The sequence below is a fragment of the Bos indicus genome, chromosome 7 (genome assembly GCF_029378745.1).
Source record: "Bos indicus isolate NIAB-ARS_2022 breed Sahiwal x Tharparkar chromosome 7, NIAB-ARS_B.indTharparkar_mat_pri_1.0, whole genome shotgun sequence".
Lineage (NCBI taxonomy): Eukaryota > Metazoa > Chordata > Mammalia > Artiodactyla > Bovidae > Bos > Bos indicus.
In genome coordinates this window covers 93,468,162-93,490,303 of record NC_091766.1, presented here as the reverse complement: position 1 = coordinate 93,490,303, position 22,142 = coordinate 93,468,162, and the positions used below count along the sequence as shown (strand labels likewise).

The following is a 22,142-nucleotide window of genomic DNA, read 5'->3' as shown; positions in this document are numbered from 1 at the left end:
TTGACCTTACTGTAATATTTTTTGAAAATGGTGGCTCAGATGGTAAAAAATCTGCCTGAAATGTGGGAGATCTGGGTTCAATCCACGAATTGGGAAGATCCTCTGGAGAAGAGAATGGTAACCTACCCCAGTATTTGTAGGGCTTCCCGGTGGCTCAGATGGTAAAGAATCCACCCACAGTGTGGGAGACCTGGGTTTGATCCCTGGGTCAAGAAGATCCTCTGAAGAAGGGAATGGCTACCCACTCCAGTACACTTGCCTGGAGAACTCCACGGACAGAGGAGCCTGCTGGGCTGCCGTCCATGGTGTTGCAGAGTTGGACAGGACTGAGTGACTAAACACCTTCACTACTTTTTCACATGAGGATGTAAGCACTTAAACTAAAATAGTTCTTCTGTTATGATAACTGAAATCTTAATTCCTCATGAAGATTATCTTGGGTCCACACGATATCATTTAGCCAGATTTCTTTCACTTGCACCCAGATTTAACTTTGATTTTATGGAAATTGTGAGCATAACTGCAATGGAAAGGCGGCAGCTGTAAGCAGTGCTTGTCTTGCATGCTGCCTGAAAGCATTACTATTCATTAAAATAACCTTCACTTTGTAGTAACACTCAAGCTGTAAACAGTCAACTTAGATTCTGGAGAACACACAGGCCAAAAAAAGTAAAGAAATGTCTGTCTTTGCAAAGTAATTTGTCGAGTTGAAGATTATTGTTTTTCATCATGGTGACCCTGACTTGGCTGGCTGGGTGCATATACAGATTAAGATTAATGCAGTTATTCCTTGGCTAAGGTCTGCCTCTTTCAGGGCACATTCTCCCTAATGACATGATTGATAGGCAGTCCCAAATCCAGAGAGGAACTCATTAATCATAGCATTGACTGAATCCAATCATTTGCTTCACCTGCACAGTGATGGACAGGAAAGGATACAGTTCAGGGGCTGACACTGAGACACTCCTTTGTCAGAGGGCCTCAACTTTTTCAATGTCAGCCTCTACAAAACCCGACAAATTTTGCTTGCAGCCTGTATGCAGTTTCAAAAATGATATTTACAAACTTCTATTACTGCACAAAAGTCTTTTCTGTTTGTTTGCTTGTTTACAGATTTACTCTACCTAATGGATATCTTTAAGAGTAGGATTTGGTTTCATTTTTTTTAGCAAGGCTTATAGGATCATAAACTTTTTTTTTTTTTTTAAGAAGGATGTTTTGAGGCTACATGTGGAAGCAATATAAAAGTTAATGTCCAGCAGCTGGGTATCATTTGGTTCAGTCTTCAGGTCAGCGGCACTGACTCTTAGCAGAACTAATTTTATAATCATGGCAAAATCTCAGTAATGAACTGCAGTATATAGCTGATTATACCACAGTAAATTTCATTTAGTCTGGGAAACAGTGGAAAACCATGCCTTTTCTTAAGAATACTTAGACTGCAAAGCCTAACATGATCCTAATAGCACTTGTAATAAGAAAATTAGTGTAAAACATATATGATGTAAGTTGAGTATCGTGATTTATTTTGCACTGGTATAGTGTGAGAATTAAAAAAAAAGTCATCCATTACTACAATGTGAATAATGTTTAAAATAAAAAATAAGCCTATGAATTCTTATAAAAGAAACGTTTTACACATATAACTTGCACATTCCCGCTGTGCTTACAGGAGAGCCTTTTCCTGGAAGGATAAGCAGAGTAGTGACTTTTGCTAACTATCTGTTACCTGAAAGAAACAGGAGGGAGGGCATGTATTTTTAAAAGGCAACAAGTGTCAAAAGGCCAATTTAAAATACCCAGTGGTAAGCATTCCTCCAGGAAGCACCCAGCCTATATTTAGCATAATAGGCTCCCCCTTTTGACACTTTAATTAGTCTTTAATGTGTCTAAGACAGGTGTAAAGAGAAGGCTACAAAAGACAGAATACCAAAGCTATTTCTGGAATCAAAGATACTCCTTATCCTCAAAGAGAAAATACAAATTATTTCTTAAAAAGAAATGTTTTGTTTTCATCCCACGATTATAGCAATTTCAGCAATTGCGGTAATGGGAAAATGTTTTATAGATTGGAGTATAAATGCAATAAAGAAATATTTTAAAAGAAATGGTTCAATTTTTTAAAATGCTTTCAGGTGCTTAGTTCTAAGGCGCTGTTTATGGGAGCTGCCCGCCGTTTGGGGAAGGTATACCTATTTGAGCAAAGTCTTTATGGGTGCTTTGCATATGAGATTTACATCGAACACTCCACACTCAATCTCTTTGATTATTTTCCATCTTTACAATTCCTTACACTGATACTTAATACGCTTTCTTTGTATTTAGTGCATTTATGACAATAGAGAAAAGCACAGCCTTAGAAGAAGGAGATATCGCTCTTGAACTGACTGAGCAGAAAATAAACATGATGGTCCTGGATATCTGCCACAAACCAGGTGGCAGCGAATACCTGAGGCAAATTTATCACATCATGCGGCTCAATGAGGTAGGGAAACGGCCTTTTTACCGAGCAATTAGGTGTGTACTGGCCTGAGGCAGCGTCTGCTGGCAGCTAAGGGTTAGTCAAGGAGGTGATAATACTTCTTAAAGTCAATACCAAACTCAATATTGCATTATTAATAGAATCTATTCAGCCTGGGATGTTCTGCATTTGTACAGCAGAGGCTTCACGGAAACATTGTAGGTTTTATTTATATGGTTTAAACAATAACACGGCTCATAAACTCAACTCAGTTCGAAATGGTAGAGACGAGAGGTGTAGTTTGGGAATTGTGTATTTGTGACCGTCAAGTTGATGTTAAAATCTGGTATTTGTGAGATGAAGAATTTTCTGAAGACAGATTTTTAGCTCTTCCCTGCAGACGTCACATTTGTGTTGGTGAAGCTGAAGATTTCTTAGACATAATGAGAAACTTCGGAAGAATATCAAACCGTATTCAGGAGCAACTAGATTAAGCTAAGCAGGGAAGCTGATTAGAATCAATGTCATGCTTATTCACCTCTCTGCTGGGTTAAGCCTCTGACCTTCCCTGCTTTTGGTTGTTTTTAGCAAAAATGTGAAGAGTTGACGTTATTTACTTGAAACAAGTTTGCTAATTTAGGTTTTTAATTTGACCATACATAATCTGGGTTCAGGGGCTTCCCTGAGCTGGTAAAGAATCCGCCTGCAATGCAGGAGATGCCAGTTCGATTCCTGGGTTGGGAAGATCCCTGGAGAAGGGATAGGCTACCCACTCTAGTATTCATGGGCTTCCCTGGTGGCTCAGATGGTAAAGAATCTGCCTTGCAACCTGGGAGACCTGGGTTCGATCCCTGGGTTGGGAAAATCCCCTGGAGGCGGGTTTGGCTGACCCACTCCAGTATTCTGGCCTGGAGAATCCCCTTGGACAGGGGAGCCTGGCAGGCTACAGTCCATGGGGTCACAAAGAGTCGGACACGACTGAGCAACTAAGCACAAGCTCAATCTGGATTCAAATGTGACATCTAACATGAAGCAGAATTGTGTTTATGTCTGCAAACACTAAATGCATTTTTGGCATAATAAAAATTGTGTAATATGAATAATGTTAAGATAAGCATTTTATCTCATTGAGGTAGGCCTTAAAAAAACATACATTTCCAAAGAGTGAATTAAACTCTACCACAGCATTTTATGACTCGGCTACATAAATGTTCTCCTTACTATGATCTATTTGAAAGTTACTTCAAGTGAATCTTGTTTTCTGGCCTTCAGAGAGGTAATCACCCTCAAACAGGTGACCTAACAAGGTGATCAATGATCACCTGAGAAGGAGGCCTTTGTAGCTGTGAGAAACGGTCCTACTTCTGGAGGAACTGGAGCTAAGGAAGGATTGGTAACACAGGAACTCCACCTGTTCACTCTTGCTGAGGAGCTCTCACAGCTTGTCTGAGGGTTCCCTTTGGGGAAAGCAGGAAGTCTAGTGAACTGAAAGACCTCCATTGCCAAGTCATGGTCTTCGTGGGCATGATGTCATGGTCTTCACTGGTCACCTATTTTGGCCAAAGTAACTGTGGTGGTTACAGAGGAACAGATGTTTTAGTCAGAGTACCCTCAGAGCCTTAGTAAGGTTGAGTTACGATAGTTCTGAACACCGCGATTGCAGGTTTAAATGCCCCCTAATAGGATACTTCTCTTTTTCAAAGTTCCAAGAAGACAAAAGATTAGGAAATCACCCGTAAGCAAAATCAGCAAAAATTAAGTTGGGTATTCATTGGCTGTCAGCCACCTGTTGTATTCAGGAAATCGAAAGGCCATTTTCTCCTCGTGGAAGTCTGAGGAAGTGCTTCTGAGCAGATATGTAATGAGATCTGACGTACCTAAGACTCTGCGGGGGCATCGCCACATCTTAATCAATTAAATTCCAAGTTAAGGTTTTTCTTTCTTTCCAACTGAATATACTTACTGTTGGGGCTTCCCTAATGGCTCAGTGGTAAAGAATCTGCCTGCAATGCAGGAGACCAGGGTTCGTTCCCTGGGTCGGGAAGATCCCTTAGAGGAGGGCATGACAACCCACTCTAGTACTCTTGCCTGGAGAATCTCATGGACAGAGGAGCCTGGCGGGCTGCAGTTCAAAGAGGCTGCACAGAGTCGGACATGACTGACATAACCATGCGTTATGGCAAGGTCTATCAGCTGGGAAAGCAGGCTCAGTATTTGATGGTTTATTTTGCTGAGTGAGATGCAGGGCTGAGAGGTAAGAGGCATAATGTGAGTTGAGGATAGAATCAAAGTAGGGAGGCCTCAGCCTGACTGCTTAAACAGTGCAGGCAGGAAACGCAAGTAACACAAAGTGACTGAGTGACTAGCATAACACTTAGGGCTGCTTTTATGTGAAGCAATGTTATACTGTAGGTAAATTGCACCGTGAGGTTTGTGCATTTGATGAGTGGCATCGTGTCTTTAGCACTTTCGGGGGTGCTACTAAATAGTATTCGAAAGCAGTGTAAATACAGAGCGTATACAGGTACAGGCCTGGGTGAGTGGAAGCTGAGCTGTCAGGGAAGCCCCTGAATCTAAATTATGTATGGTCAAATTAAAAACCTAAGTTAATACACTTGTTTCAGGGAAATAAGAAGACAGCAACTCTTCCCATTTTTGCTAAAAGCAACCAGAAGCAGGCAAGGTCAGAGGCTTAACCCAGCAGAGAGGTGCCATTGAGAGGGAAGTTTTGAGAGGAGGTGAGTTTTTAAGCATTTATCTTTGAGGAAAAGGTAAGGTGTCGGAGCATAAAAGTCCAAATGGTAGTTGAAGATGCTGGTCACGAGCACAGATGAGGGAGGCTTGTGAACAGGCTGATTCTGATGTGGTGGGGCCTGAGATTCTGCTTTTCTAACAGGCTCCTAGGTAGAGTTTATTTGACTGACCTACACACAGGACTTGGAGCAGCAACGGTTGTCAAGATGACCTCTGAAGTTGTTTTCACTTCTGACTCTCTGAACCTAAGTCCTGCCCCTAAGCTTGAAGAAAACTTTATATTGTGACACACTAAAAATCACAAGGGCATTTCTGTTATATGATTTATTAAATGACTTGTTTATTAACAGTAAGTATTTGGTAGTTTGTGGGAAACTTTTAGTCCTTTAAATTTATCATTTTCCAGGAGGAGTCTTATAATTCAGATTAGGGTTATTCAGCTTTTTATTTGTGGATGGAAAATAAAGTATAATACAATAGACTGACTTTTTTTGGCCCAAGCTGTCGCTGGAGGATAAAATTAAGATTACATATTTGGAGCTTCTGTTGAACCTTGATAATTTTCAGTCCACAGCATGAAACCAGAGTTGAGGAGCTTACATTGTAATTCATTCTACATAGAGGGAGACTGCTTGCAGTGAACTATCAGAGTACTTAGCACTCTGCTGACATGGAGTAGGTAGCAACTACGCTTGATGAATGGATGAGCAATCTTGTACTGTGCGTAGTCAAGCTCCTGAGTTAAGTTTTGGTAACCCAGACACATTAACATGTGAAGTAATGACAAGACAATGCCGATTAAAAAGATTCTGGTACAATCAAGCATACATTCATTATGTGAGAATTTGTTAAACAGTTTTCTGATCTTTCCTATGTATTAAGTGAACCTGTTTTTGATGGGTTTGTTACAATCCTGATTGGTATGTACTCTGCTGTTTCTTCTGAAAATGTAATCTGTCTTGAGGCAAGTAATACTCTAATCTAGCAAATGTGCTGGAAGCATAGATTTGGATATTGACCAGTTTATTTTTAAAGAGAATATGTGCTTCCTACCATCGCAACTTGTAATTTTTTTTTTTTCCCCTTGAAGGTATATTTAAAAGAACAGCTGTTTTCTATGAATGGTTCAGAGGAAAAGCCATTACCCATCCAACCTTTAAAGACAACCTTGAAGAGTGTGGAAGATCAGCCCTCTGCTTTTAACCCTTTCCATGTGTACAAAGAGTTCAGTAAAAGCATGCTTGATCAGGTATGTGGAAATTAAATAGTAAATTTCATTAAAACTGTGTGCCTTTTTTTTTTGTTTTACACAAATAAGAAAAAAAAATTCTTTGTGTTTGAATATTTACTCAAAATCTTTTTTGATTAGCACGCAAAAGGCCTTGTTCTTGTTTGCATGGTCTGTGCAAATTGACTTTGGAAAAGTTATTTTACCTTCTTTTCTGTTTGTCAAACTGATTCATCTTTTTGGTCTGTAAAATTTGACTTTTGACCCGGTCAGTTCACTGTGGGCAGAGGAGGGAACATCTGTTCGACTGTGTCAATGAGAGGCTTGAGAAATCCAGCTTTCCTTAAAATCTTCCTCTCCATGGCCACTTCCACCCTCCCTCGATATACACAACTCGCAAAATACCTTGCAATCTTTATAAATTTATCTCATTTATCAGGTAAATTAAAAGATACTTTAAAAGTGATCATAAACAGAGCACTGAGCTCCTATTTTAAGTGGCATGAAGTCAGTTAGCTGTTTCATAACCCTAAACACATTTCCGAATTTGAAATGAATTTGTTAATGATCTTAAAGTCAGGATATGTGAAATAAAGTCCATGTGATAAACACCACATATTTTTAATGTCAGAGCATGCTATCGTTTAAGCTGCATATTTCATAGTTACATGCAAAAGATCATCTTCATGCCAAAGTACTTGAAACCTAAAGTTGTTTTTGCTTTGTTCATTCTCCTGGTGTCTTTTTCCCAGTAACCTCCTGACGGACTATTGTAACTAGCCGGGCGGAAGAGAAGGATTGCTTGACCTAGAGCTCTGACGAAAATAAGAATTAAAACAAGGGCCTAATTCGGGATGCAGATAATATTTTTACCATGCCTGTTACAGCCCTCGTCTACATTCATCAATACTGTAGTAGAATAAGACCTTCAAATGCTGACAACCCGGGGCAGAATTCTCCTGCTCTATGACAGGAGTGTAGTGCTCCATTAATCAGCAGGTGACAGGGCATAGTTCTTGTTGGATTTTAAACACTAGCCTGGACTCATATTATCAAAACTATTTAGTTTTAAGAGGAATAAGCATCCATAATACTTAAACACCAAATATATTGCATAAGTTTGAGTTTATTAGCTGCCTTCCTGTGTTGTACATTAGATGCCTCCAACCATAAATAATCATTGTAGCTGTTAAATTATCCTCACTTCATTTAAATAAATGGCATGTTGTATTCAGTTCTGAATTATGAGATTATCTTTCACAGTAATTTTTCTCCTTACTCTATTGTGAAATTATCTATTAAATGAGAAAAAAGAGAATTATATTATTTACACTTACAGGTCCTTATAATTTCCCCTTTAAAGCATTTTCTTAACTGAAAACATTAATATCACTCTCTAATTAAGCTGTGTCTTATAATTTGAGCCATAGTATCAATACTTCCATCTTTTTTTTTTTTTAATCAAACTTCTGGGAGCTAAAAGAAACCTATAAATTGACACATGGAAAAGTTGCCAGTTATTTTGCTTTACAATACAAAGAGTCACACTTTCGGAGAAACTTGTTGGACAAATTCCATTAGCAGTTGGAAGAATATAACGACTGAAGAAATTGATTTATATTTTTATAAATAATGACTGCATCCCCAAATGGATTTATAAATTAATTGCTGTCTTATTGGAATAAAAACCTTCTTCTGTGGACATGATTGATGTTATCTGTCTAAGTCCTTGTTCTACACCCCCCTCCTTCTTAGTTAGTCTATCACAGCTGGAGCTTTAATTTACTGGTCATATTAACTCTGATTAATAACTAACAATAGCGTCTTCTCATTTATCAACAGTCAGCCATCACAAAATGGAACTGGAATTGGTCAGACTTGCTGCCAAATTACCTGGGACTGGATAAGATGACCTTCAGTGTACTGCTCAAAAACAGGTAATAGGACTGGGGACTTGGGGGATGCTTCTGGGGGACGAGGATATATGTCTTTTTTACACAGGGTGCATGTGAGTGTGTGTAGAGACACACATATGTGAAATTATCTGAAGTGTAGTTTCCGAATTTTGTTTTTCTAGAGTAAGCAGTTGCAAAAGGCAGAAACATCTTTTTCTGAGATGAAATCGGTTGATTTTAGTCTGAACTTTCAATATTTCTGATGTTGTAAATGTAATAGTTCAGCATTGTAAACACCCAAAGTTATTGACTTGAATGTCATTATAATTCATTAGACTACTATGCCTTTGTTTACAACCATTTAATGAATGCATACAGAATGCCAAGCCAAATCAGCTGGTCTAATCAGAGGAAACATATAAGTAAAACTGTCAAGATTGAGTTTTTTGCGTTGCAGCCGGTCGTTCTGGCACGGCCTTGCCACAGTCTCTGTTGCATGTGACTGTACACACAGACACGCACACACGTACACGTGCACCCAGGACAACGCGATAAAACGATCATGCTGGTTCAGCTGAGGAGTCCATACGTGTAATTTATTTTGCATAAAGGTATACATGTTTGCTTTACGTTTTAGATAAATGTGTTTTTTCCCCACACCTTCAAGGTTTTCAGTGAAAACACTAGTGTAAGTTTTAAGCTTGTTTTTCTCTATCAACTATCACATCTTTACATAAAGTATGTATGTGTGGTTGCTTTTATTCTTCAGGTATTATGTTTATTTATACTTACTTCTATATGTCTTCATGATGTATAATGTATTTTATCATTTTGAAATAATATAAAGCATCATTTTTCATAAAAGACAAATAGAGACAGTGACATAGTAGAATTGTCAATTCATCCTTGAGAAATCTGGGTGCATATAAGAAAATATCTTGAGAGAGAGATTCTGGTATTTCCCAGATGAAGGTTTTTTTAATTTTTATTTTTTAAAAGGCAGCTTTGTTGCCAAAAAAAAAAACAACTGTAGATTTAAAGTGTGTTGTCACTGTGGTATTCCTAATATTTCACCCCTGAGTGAAGCTCACCCACCAATCATGGACAAAGTTGAGCAATCCAGAAACTTCCCCATCGAGAACAGAGTTTTCTCTCAGCAAGCTTTCCACCTGGCAGGCAAGGTGCTAAGGGCCAGGGTATAGTTCAGAGTGTTCGCTATTCATGCACACGTCCTCACGGGTGCTCCTGTCTTGTCTCAGAGTTGCTTGGAGAGGTGGGAGGAGAGACCAGATCTTCTGTTGAATCTATGGCTACATAATGTTTGCTGTTATTTAGTTGCTAAGTTGTGCCTGACTCTTTTGGAGCCCTATGGACTGTAGCCCGCCAGGCTCCTCTGTCCATGGGATTTCCCAGGCAAGAATACTGGAGTGGGTTGCCATTTCCTTCTCCAGGGGATCTTCCTGACCCAGGGATCAAATCCACGTCTCCTGCGTTGGCAGGTAGATTCTTGACCACTAAGGCACCAGGGAAGCCCCACAGTATTAACTGGCTATCTGGAAACAAACTAGGGAAGATAAGTCATTTTCCCCCTGATACTTGGGAAGTTTTGAGTTTATGTAGATTTAGCAGTATTGTATTTTACTAAGTTTTGCAGTTGTGAATTGCCTGCTGCCAGTCCACTAAATGGTGCTGTAAGGGCAACACATCCTTCAAAACTTACTATATTTGCTCTAATATACTGTATTAGACTCAATATAGTCTAAAAGTAAGACTCAAAACTTACTATATTTACTATATACAAAAGTGAATTGGTAATATTCACTTTTCAGTGAATTTGTGTTTTACCCCACATTGCATATTATTTTTGTTTAACAAATTTAGGTATACCTCCATTAGGCTGATAGCTATTAAACTCTATTTCCCTGAGATATTATGTACAGGAATGAGTGGAGAAAAAGAAATCTCACAAGTTTAGCCAGAAGTAGTAACAGGTCAAAACAGTTCTCTTGGAAAAGGGTCATGAATTTTGAACGGGAACAGCTAGATTCTGTTTCTTAGAGTCTTATAAAAATGGTATGAAAGGCATTCTATTTTAAGGTACCACATACCACAAGCTACAATGAATATAACTGAGCTGCCTTAGAAGAATGAAAGACATCTGAGAGTTTTTAATCTCTTTTAGCACTTTCCCATTTATTTTAAGAATGTTATTTATGAGACCTGATTAATATTGAATTCGTAAGGAAGATTTTTTTTCCCATTATTTTCTCTGAGAGATTCTTGTTTGGATTTATCTGAAGTGCCAATTTAAAAAATAAATAGGGCATTGAATTTTTTACAACGTGGTTATTTGAAATTACATATTTGAAAATGAGATCACAGAGTATTGAACTTCAAAAATGAGGATTATAGATACTATCCTATATCCAAAAAGTGATACTTTGTACCTACACCTATGATCTTTGCTGGTAGGCAGAGCCAAAGACAAAAACCTAGAGCAACTTAGCTGAATATGCTGTTTTTTTCTCCCCCAGAGTTACTAAACAGTCAGTTACTTCTTTTTCTTTTTCTCTCTTTAATTGGTAATAAATTTATACTAACCCATCCCTGCACTGTGGTTGAGTTCATACATGGTGCCACAAATGTTGTCTGGGGACTTAATCTTACAAAGAAATGGAACTCAAATCCACAAGCTTGAAAAAAGTCGAGGAGGAGGGAATCCTTTCTATTTACCTCCTAAATTCCTTTGTGCCTGGCCTTCAAATTCAGCATCATAAGCAGACCGTCCATGCACTTATTCTCACAAGATTTGATTACCCCGAGTAGACGAGACCTCCCTCACCTCCAGAGCAGGATGGAGGTGGGAAAACAGGATTCCTGGCTTCTTGGGCCAGAGCTGTTGTGAGCTGACCTTAGGAAAGTGATCTCAACTATTCGACTGTGGATTTTCTCATCTTTCAGTCAGTTCAGTTCAGTCGCTCAGTCCTGTCTGACTCTGCGACCCCATGGACCACAGCACGCCAGGCCTCCCTGTCCATCACCAACTCCCAGAGTTCACTCAAACTCATGTGCGTCGAGTCAGTGATGCCATCCAGCCATCTCATCCTCTGTCGTCCCCTTCTCCTCCTGCCCCCAATCCCTCCCAGCATCAGGGTCTTTTCAAATGAGTCAGCTCTTCGCATCAGGTGGCCAGAGTTTCAGCTTCAACATCAGTCCTTCCAATGAACACCCAGGACTGATCTCCTTTAGGATGGACTGGTTGGATCTCCTTGCAGTCCAAGGGACTCTCAAGAGTCTTCTCCAACACCACAGTTCAAAAGCATCAATTCATCGGCGCTCAGCTTTCTTTATAGTCCAACTCTCACATCCATACATGACCACTGGAAAAACCATAGCCTTGACTAGACGGACCTTTGTTGGCAAAGTAATGTCTCTTCTTTTTAATATACTGTCTAGTATGGTCATAACTTTCCTTCCAAGGAGTAAGCGTCTTTTAATTTCATGGCTGCAGTCACCATCTGCAGTGATTTTGGAGCCCCCCAAAAATAAAGTCAGCCACTGTCTGCACAGTCGAGAGAATGTTAAAGGAAGATGTGCATTGGTTTTGAAAGTTGAAAAGACAATACATACTTAGAGAAGTAGTAGCATTGGCACAAAGCGGTGTTAGTGTCTGGCTAGGCACCAGTGAAGGTCATTTGGGATTAGTAGGGAGTTGGAGGTGGGAGGTGGTCCAGACAGTTTATACCTGAAGTTATGTCCATGGAGGTTATGTAAACTCCAGGTATAGACCAATCATGAGGGTCAGAACAAGTGTCAGGTCAGAGGGCAGGCAGCATGCCCACAGGTCTGTGAGACACAGTGAAAACGTGAGCAAGGAGGAGGGTCTAGGACCAGGTGAGGCTTGTAGGGGCTAAAGACTCAAGGGATGAGCCCCGGAGGGATGGTTCAGGTACATGAAAGAGGAGATACGGTGGTGCCAATAATACGTGTATCTGAGACAACACTGACCTGTGTTCCACAAGCGGACTCTGCTGACTCCAGCATCAGAAAATATCCTGAAGTGGCTGGCTGCTTGAGTCCTTGTCCGGGAATGGCCTTCTGCTCACCCTCAGCCCTCATCTCAAAACAGGTCTCTCCAATTCCTGATGTTCGAAGTTCATTGCCTTTCCTGCCCTTTGGATTCTCCAAACTCTTCGCTGTTTTAGGGTCTTGGTACTTGTAATTCTCTCAGCAACTTCCATGGCTGGTGCCATCTTGTCTATCTGGGCACGTGTTACCTCCTCAGAGAGGTCTTGGCTTATCACCTATCTAAAGTGATCCTCCAAGTCTGCGTTACTGTGGTTTCTCAGTTGAGTTATCACCATCTGAAATCATAGTTTCTGTTTATTGTCGCTTAACTCTGCTCCCCCCCACATCCCCTTACTCCTGCCTCTGGAGTGAAAAATAAAATCCATGAGAATAGGGCCTTGGCTGTCTTAACTCCAGCTGTGTCTTCAGGGCCTAGAATAGCCGTTGGGCACATAGCAGGCTCTGAGTAATATCTGTTGAATTAATTAACGAGCAAATGAGGAATAAGAATGCAGAGAAAAAGTCAGCCCTTGACAGATGAATACAGAGTAGGTATTCTCTAAAGGTGGTGTTTGATCAATAGGCATGTTGGAATATGAAGTGTATCCTGCAAAATCTCAAGTAAAAAGTTATCTATGTGCGTATTCATTCATTTGGATGAAAAGCAGGTTAATTAAGCTTTGTCTGTTTAAAATGCCTGTTTTTTTTTTATGTGAAGTTCAGCTCAAATTAAAAGCACAGAACATTGGTCTTTCTTTAATTAATTGATCCAATTCAAGCCATAACCTCTTTAGCAACAAAGTCTGTTCTTTACTCCACGATTCAGATTCAGAAGTCTTTTAATTTTGGGGTGGTAGGGTCTGTATCTGTTAAATGATAGTCATGTTGAAAAATGTAAGATGGAGTTAGCTGACAAAAATATCCAACCAAACCTTTGTAAATTTGTGATTTTCAAGGCATTTAAAGAAATAGGTAGTAGCTGAGACCTCAGAAAAGAGATCCTGAATATGTATGATGATATATGTTTTTCAACTTAGAAGGTTTGCCGTTGTGGAAAATAAAGACTCCTTAGAGGTTAAGAAAATCAACATATATATCAGTTCTACACCTTTACCTTTAATGCCATATAAGACTAAGTACAGTGATTGTACATTGATCTTTTGAAATAATCAAGGTGCTTTTCACAGTTTCTTACTATTACTTTCCTGCTTTCTTTCTCACCCACTTTAAAATAAATCCAGACTGTCGAATGAGATGGTGATTGCATTTGCAGGAGAGCTCACCAAAAGGAACACTCTATATTCCTTCCTTTGTGGCGAATCTCCAGATTGCCATTTTGATATTGTTTTCTTTGCCGCTGGAACAAATTTATGTCGCTTCTTTTCTCTTTACCTTATTTATTCCAAACTAACTCGCAAGAATTGTGGTGTCGAAAATAACGTGTGAGGACAGTGGAACGCTCTGCTATTTTAACCATCTGAATATACTGCATATGAGTTTGGCTTCGAGTTGAGCAAACACAATTAAATGTGATGGCAGAAACAGCAGAAGGGGTGGTGGTGGCAGATTTCTGGCTATCACTGGGAGGCCTTTCCAGGTGGACAATAACCGTACATCTGAGAGGAAAGAGAGATGAGAAAACACGTTTTAAAAGAGCCACGGATCTGTGGAATTGATTGCTTGCTTTTAATAATAATAATTGTCGACGTGCTTCTCAGCTGTGTTGGATTATCCTGTATGTGCCCTGTGGTGTGTAGAGGGTAGGAAATACTGTCTCTGGCCTTGACCAACACATGCTGTGCTCTCCAATGCGTGTTCTCAGGCGGAGCCGCCGTTAGCACACTGTTTATGGCTGCTCACAGCAGTAAGTTCCTGACGCAGCAGCCAGCTGCCCGGTTATGGAGAGGTGGGTTTAAGGGAAAGAGGAAGCTGATTGTACGAATATACACCTCTGAGCCATTACATCCATCGCATATGCCATGGCACTCCTATGTGGTCCTTTTTTTTCCCCAAGCTCTCATTCCCTGGAAAACCCTTTCTTTCCCACCTCCACTCAAATACCTCAAACTCTGACTCTACCTACCATCACCATCTTCCCTAACAGGAGCAGGCTTCCCTTCCATTTTTAATTCCTGAAGCAGCATGTTTTTTGGACAGAGATTGTCTACAATGTCTTTGCAATACCGAAATTTAACGTTCTGATCCTCGGCATTTTCAGGGCTTAGGGCTTTGGTACATGAATCAAACAAACCCTTCAATGTGCATTGTTTCCTGAGCGACTGAACTGAAATGAACTGAACTGAACTTGTATATGTAGATAGTACTTTCACAGACATCTTCCCCTTTGATCCTCATAACAACTAGGTAATGAGAGATAGGTACTTGTGAGGGTCAAAACGATGTGCCCAAGATCACAGACATGAACTAGCATCTGGAAGGCAAAATGAAGGCTTCTGATTCTGTATCTGGTACTTCATCTACAATACTGCACCGTATTTCTGGTCAGTTTCTTCTAGCTTTATCGAGATGTTGTTGACATGCAGCACTGTGTAAGTTTAATAAGGTGTACAGGGTGTTGATTTGGCACACTTATATATTCCAGAATGGCTACCATCTCAGTGCTACCTAACACCTCTGTCACCTCACATAGTTACCATTTCTTTTTTGTGGTGAGAACATGTCAGATCTACTCAGCAACTTTCAAGTATATGATAGAGTAGTATTAACTGTAATCACCACGAGGTATACTAGTCTCATCACTGCAGATTTGTACCTGTAGGTCAAAGTGTGTTTTTTTTTTTAATTCTATATTCACTATATAAGTACTGGTGACAGTGAAGACAGAAAACAGAAGACACTTGCCAATTCCATAGACATTTAATTATAACCTTATAAAGGAGGTACTGTGTTACCCTTATTATCCTGATAAAGAATCTAAGGCCCACAGCTATGAGCTCTAGGCGATGGTGTTCAGATTCTGGCTCGTGCTCCACGTTCTTAACCACTTGTATTAATTTTCTAGAGTTTTGCTTATGTCCATGAAATTCTCCAGGACAGAATGAAAGTGGGTAGTCTTTCCCTTCTCCAGGGGATCTTCCTTACCCAGGGATTGAACCCAGGTCTCTCACACTGCAGGTGGATTCTTTACTAGCTGAGCCACAAGGGAAGCCCAAGAATACTGGAGTGGGTAGCCTATCCCTTCTCTAGCAGATCTTCCTGACCCAGGAATCAAACCTGGGTCTCCTGCATTGCAGGCAGATCCTTTACTAACTGAGCTATCAGGGAAGCCCTTGCTTATGTTACTCCTTCAAATGCTGAAGGGTGTCCTTGAGTGCTAGTCCACAATATTTTTAGTTCATTGGGAATTTCCACTTTGGTTATCACAATACTTATCTCCCCTCTTCAACCCTTATATCCCTCTCAGCAACTGCCCTGCCATCACCTATTTACCAGGAAAAATAAAATAACCTGAAATGAACCTCCTAGCTTTTCTTCCTAAACTTCGGTTTTGTTTATGTTATCTCCAATCCTTTGCTTCTTGTCTCTAGCCTTGGAGGAAGAAAGCCCTCTTCTCTTTAAAACTTGAGAAGTTGACTGCATTTAGGTTGTAGAGGGTCTGAGGTCTGAGAAATTTGGACTTGAACCACTGGACCTGAAGGAATCATTAAAGCCCGTAAGGAGTGATAGGACGCATAAAGCTACTTTAGGACATTAATAATAAATGTGGTGGAGAGGTAGGATAATTTAAAAGAAGGAGAACCAGATTAGAGACTGCTGCTAGAGACTGAGGAGATTATATATCACTGATATAAAAGACATTCCTAAGGAAGCTTGGGGGCCCAGCTCAATCTATTCCTAATATTCGTAAAAATAGCTCTGATACTTTCTCTTTGAAGACAGTGTGGCCTAGGTATTTATAGAAAGGTGCCATGCTTATCATTTCTTCAAACTGAGTGTGTCAGTTCAAATCCTCCAAGCAGGGATTAGAGGTCCATGAGGTTTAACAGAAAAAACGCACATGGAGTGTAAAGAGGAGAAAACCCAGTTGCTGATCTGATACCTGTGAAAGGAGGGAGGGCAGGGGGGAAGATTAGGTGGGAAGAGCCTCAGATAACAGAGTGGTTCTCGGAAAGTGTTGACAAGGCCAAGGAGGACTCCTTGAGTTTAAGTCGCACAGTGGAAGAGCCCATGTCCTGCAGGAATGGGCTGGTAGTATAAATCCGCTGTGCTCAGACACGGACTGAGACCCACTTGGGAGAAGCATGGCCTGAGCACAGATGCCACAGTAGATGCAGAGAGTGACCGCGAGGGCCCTCACTTGCCGTGCTGACTGCAGCAGGAGGCGAGAGCGGTGCATTTCCATGGCTTCCACAGTGGGGATGCCAAGAATGATTCTGTTACGTGTGGAGAGGTTGTGTGTGTGTGTGTTATGTAAGTGAAGAAGGATGAGATTTAAATAAAGCTCTCTATTACTTCAACGAGGTAGAAAACAGACAACCTAAATAAATACGTTAAATGCTATTGACAGAAATGCAGAATTGGCAACATTTTGATGAAAGGAAGGTATAATAATTTTCTCAAAAGCAGCCATGGGAGAATTTTTTGCTTGTCAAGTTGAACCAAAATTCACTTTGTAATGAATTTTCTCCTACCTAATTATGCATTCACATACTGGCACTTTGGGGTTCTTGCAACGGATCAAAAGCTATTAAAAAGTTGCTTGAACGGAGTAAATTCTTTTTTCAATAACTATTCTTTAAATCTCTCCCCTGTCAAATTCTGTTCAGACCCCAAAGCCTCTGTGATGTTTTCCTGCAAAAAAGTTTCAGCATAGTTTCTACCAGGAGTAGCTGTCATGGGCCCATTGATTCAGTTTGGCCGTAGATGAAAAGAACATTGACTGCTTTCGGGCTTATTGGTTATCACTGAATATCTCTGTCTATTTTGTTGCTATATCAACATGAAGAGAGGAAATTATCTCTTTGAAGATATGTTTATTATGACATAATTATGAGAGAAATTTAGATCTCTATTAAACATAATTAGTATAAGAACAAATCTGAACAGCTAATAAAATTGTTCACTTTATATAATATTTTATATCACTTTTATATTAACATTATTATATGTTTGTAACGTGTTGTATGTAAAATTAGTTAGGATACCAATAGTGCTTTACATTTATACTGTAAATGAAAATCTCACCTTTAAGTACCTTAGGGGTGTAACTCTGAATTTTATTTTTCCATAATACAAGATCTGGTGAAAAAATTAAATCAAGATGTTTTTGCACCCACAATATTTGGGTTAATATAAGTTTGAAATTTATTTTGTAACAAACTATAAGCAATGCACGTATGTGATTTCAAATGGTCCAGGAAGTTAAGACATACAATTTGAAAGGTCCTTGCCCCAGCTCCTCAGCCACACAGGTTCCACTGTACTTGCAGCCATTTGAACCATTTCTGGTTTTATTTCTTTTGATTAATAAATGTAAGTGACAGTTTACACCACTAATTTTTTTAGTCTATCAGCTTAAAATTAATATGTATGGGCTCCTTGCAATAGAGGATTTAACTTATACTACCTCTTCCCCTTCCCTTCAAGCTCTGTTAATAAAGTTTTCATTTTAGTTCTTCTACTGCTCACCTTTATGTGATATAACAGAGCCTGTATTTTAAAATCAGTGTCTTTTTTTATTTTAAAAATTTACATAAAGAATAAAGGTCACTCTTTTTGGTGTACAATTCTGAGTTTTGACAAATGCATGAAGTTATTTAATAGCACAATCAAAATACAGAAAATCCCATTTCTCAAAAAATTCCCTCGTGCTGACCCCTTCCAATTTCAGTTCCTCCCCCATCCCAATCCCTGGTAACCACTGAGCTGCTCTGGTCTCTATAGTTTGTTTGTCTGTTTTTTACCTTTCAAACTTGTCACTGTAAGAGATTTATACAGTACGTCACCTCTTCAGTCTGGCTTCTCGGTATCATGCGTTTGAGATTCTTGTGCTTGCTTATTCTTCCTCTGGAATAGCAGTCCATTGCCTGAAGGTCGCACTGTCTGTTGATCAGCTTACCTGTTAAAGGACCTTTGGGTTGTTTCCAGTATTTGGTGATCGTGAATAAAGTCTCTGTAACCTTCATGTACAGGTTTTGCATGAATATAGGTTTTTTTAATTTCACTTGGACAATACCTAAGCCTGGGAGTGCTGGGTTGTATGGTACAGTTATGTTTGACTTTATAAAGAAACGATATCCTTCTGTATTTTATACTGCCTACAAGAAATCTGATGGTTGATCAGTTCTTCTCCTTTTCATATCCCTGTCGTGTCGACGCTTTCTTGCTGTTATTAAGTAACTCCTCCTCACCAGCTACCCCTGGTCATTCTGAAATGAGATTGTGTCAGTGTGTGAATCTTTGATTTTTCATAGCACCTTCAATATTGTAATCTCCTTCAGATTCAAAGATTTTTTTTCCTATTATAGATTATTCTCTTGGCTCCCCAGTTACATCTATATCCCTTTCTGGAGTTCCTGTAAAGACAGGTGTTCTGACTTACTCTTCCTCAGATACTGGTAGAGGCTTCTTAGACATTGTCTCCTCATTCTCCAACTCTCTATATCCTTCCCACCTCTTTTTTTTGTAACTAAATCATTCAGTTCAGTGACTTTAAGGGATTATCTCAGGTCCCAAGATCAGATACCTTCAGGGGCTGCACAAATAATACCAAAATGTAAAGGCAAGGTATAATACAATAAAGGGAGGTGAGAGCATCTAGATAAAAACATCCAAATTCTTTTTCTTTTTTTTTTATTGTTGTGTTAGCTAAATAATGGGCTTCCCTCATAGCTCAGCTGGTAAAGAATCCGCCTGCAGTGTGGGAGACCTGGGTTCTACCCCTGGGTTGGGAAGATACCCTAGAGAAGGGAAAGGCTACCCACTCCAATATTCTGGCCTGGAGAATTCCATGGACTGTATAGTCCAAGGGGTCGCAAAGGGACACGACTGAGCGACTTTCACTTTCACTAGCTAAATGACATGTCATCAGAATGGAGTAGGTCCACCTATATGAACCTCTAAATCTATGGCACTAATTCATCTGCAGCTCCAGTTCTAATTGTTCAATAAGATTCCAGATCACATACACTCGGTTTTTTCACCGTAAGGATATTTTAATGTAGTAACTCTCATATCATAAGGAAGTCCTAACATCATAATTATCTTCATCAGGTAAATTCCTCTTTAGAGTTGGGTGATTTCTATTCATAGAACTAACTTTTTTTTCCTGTCCTCAGCTTAGAAACCTTGAATTACTTTGCAAAATTTCCATCTCCTTTCATCTGTATTCCGTTACACACCACATGCCCCCGAGTTTTCCCTCTGAACTTTTCTTAGAGCCACTGCTTTTTTCTGTTAATGCTCCTCTGCTCAAAATCCAGTGCTCTCATCTCCTGATCCTTAGATGTCCTTCCTTCACTTCTTATCCATTTATGTCTGCTGCATTAATATGTTTTTTTCCTTAAACTTTTCCTTTGTTATTAAAAACAATTGAAAACAACATTAACATTTTAAAATACAGAAATAGTATGTTTATAATCTAAGTTCACCACCCAGATTCAGTCTTTCATTTTTCCAAGTCCTTTTTCTATGTACACAACACACTTCCTTTTTCCAGCCACAATGAGGAAGGAATCCATCTAAAGTTGTAAGTTCTAAATTCTTCACAAAACTATTTTGTCATTCATTGATTTTTATTTTCAACAGGGCTGCCCTGGTGGCTCAGACAGTAAAGAGTCTGCCTGCAATGCAGGAGATCTGGTTTCGATCCCTGGATCGGGAAGATGCCCTGGAGACAGGAATAGCTACCCACTCCAGTATTCTCGCTTGGAGAGCCTGGTGGGCTACAATTCATAGGGTTGCTAGCATTATATCAAATTAATGCAGCACAGTTTAGCCATTGCTCCGTTGCTTCAGATCCTTCTTTGTTTCCCTTTTCCATGTTATATTGTCATGAGTGTGTAGGTTACTTCTAATGCACATAGACAAAAGGTAGAATAAAAAGATACACGCAAACTTGTTTTACAAATTACCAGATATTCAAAGGGATAAGAAGTAAAGTGAAATAAAAAATTTTTCAACATCTTTTTTTTTCTGCTACTTGTCTACTTCAAATTACATTGGCTTCACATTGCCTGAAACTCCTCGAAGCCCCGAAGTCAAGGCGCGTCCGTCATCCAGTCCTCCCACTTACCAAATGCCTCCTTTATAACAGAGCCCACTGTGCCTTTAATCATTGCATGACAACCCATGGTTCAAAATCTTCCTCTGCCACTTTATCTAAGCCTCCTTTTTCTTGTTTGTATAAGTGAGATCTTAGCAGCACTTTTCTTACTGAGTGGGCAGACCGAAAGGTTAACCTCTAGCAAGTGTTTAGTACAAAGCCCGAAACATAGGAAATGTCCTATGAATATAAATCGTTCTTGTTTTTAGCTATTATTTGGTCCTCTCTGGGCAGACCAGAGTAGGCTGTCAGGGGCCAGGATACAAGTGTAAGACACAGCCCAGACAGTTCAGTTCAGTTCAGTTCAGTCGCTCAGTTGTGTCCGACTCTTTGCAACCCCATGAATCGCAGCACGCCAGGCCTCCCTGTCCATCACTAACTCCCGGAGTTCACTCAGACTCACATCCATCGAGTCAGTGATGCCATCCAGCCATCTCACTCTCGGTTGTCCTCTTCTCCTCCTGCCCCCAATCCCTCCCAGCATCAGAGACTTTTCCAATGAGTCAACTCTTCGCATGAGGTGGCCAAAGTACTGGAGTTTCAGCTTTAGCATCATTCCTTCTGAAGAAATCCCAGGGCTGATCTCCTTCAGACTGGACTGGTTGGATCTCCTTGCAGTCCAAGGGACTCTCAAGAGTCTTCTCCAACACCACAGTTCAAAAGCATCAATTCTTCCGTGCTCACCCTTCTTCACAGTCCAACTCTCACATCCATACATGACCACAGGAAAAACCATAGCCTTGACTAGACGGACATTTGTTGGCAAAGTAATGTCTCTGCTTTTCAATATGCTATCTAGGTTGGTCATAACTTTCCTTCCAAGGAGTAAGCGTCTTTTAATTTCATGGCTGTAGTCACCATCTGCAGTGATTTTGGAGCCCCCCAAAATAAAGTCTGACACTGTTTCCACTGTTTCCCCATCTATTTCCCATGAAGTGGTGGGACCAGATGCCATGATCTTCGTTTTCTGAATGTTGAGCTTTAAGCCAACTTTTTCACTCTCCTCTTTCACCTTCATCAAGAGGCTTTTTAGTTCCTCTTCACTTTCTGCCATAAGGGTGGTGTCATCTGCATATCTGAGGTTATTGATATTTCTTCAGGCAATCTTGATTCCAGCTTGTGCTTCTTCCAGACAAGCATCCAGATAATTGTGAAGTAGAGGAAGGGAGGGCCAAGGAGAAAAAGCCATGATGAGATAAGAGCCGTCCAGAGCACTGTTTATTAGTTGCTGGCTGTATGATACATGGTCTGGGTTCAAGGCAAAGGATAAGCTCAGGAAAGTGATGTCTGACTTCATGGGCCAACAGCAGGGAAGGCATGGCCCCAAAAGGCCAATATTTGACATTAATTCAGTGAACATTAACAACCTGCTGTGCACCAGGTCCTGTGTTCAGCTGTGGATTTTGAGTTACTCAGAAATCAGGATCTAGCCATGGGGTCTGTGTCCAGGGT

General features: G+C 40.0%; 1 protein-coding gene across 6 annotated transcripts in view; it reads left to right on the top strand.

The window, feature by feature from the left end:
* The window catches only part of KIAA0825 (KIAA0825 ortholog), a 430,821-nt gene that overhangs the window by 220,831 nt on the left and 187,848 nt on the right, over positions 1-22,142 (top strand). For 3 of the 6 annotated variants that reach the window (XM_070792128.1, XM_070792127.1, XM_070792130.1), the window contains 4 exons: positions 2,326-2,485; positions 6,306-6,464; positions 8,286-8,380; positions 20,174-22,142. The exon at positions 20,174-22,142 is cut by the window's right edge and continues 26,514 nt beyond it. In XM_070792128.1, coding sequence (XP_070648229.1) covers positions 2,326-2,485; positions 6,306-6,464; positions 8,286-8,380; positions 20,174-20,348 — 589 coding nt within the window. In that variant the 3' untranslated portion in view covers positions 20,349-22,142. The remainder of the gene's footprint in view (positions 1-2,325; positions 2,486-6,305; positions 6,465-8,285; positions 8,381-20,173) is intronic. The other 3 variants (XM_019965428.2, XM_019965430.2, XM_070792129.1) reach the window with 1 other exon arrangement.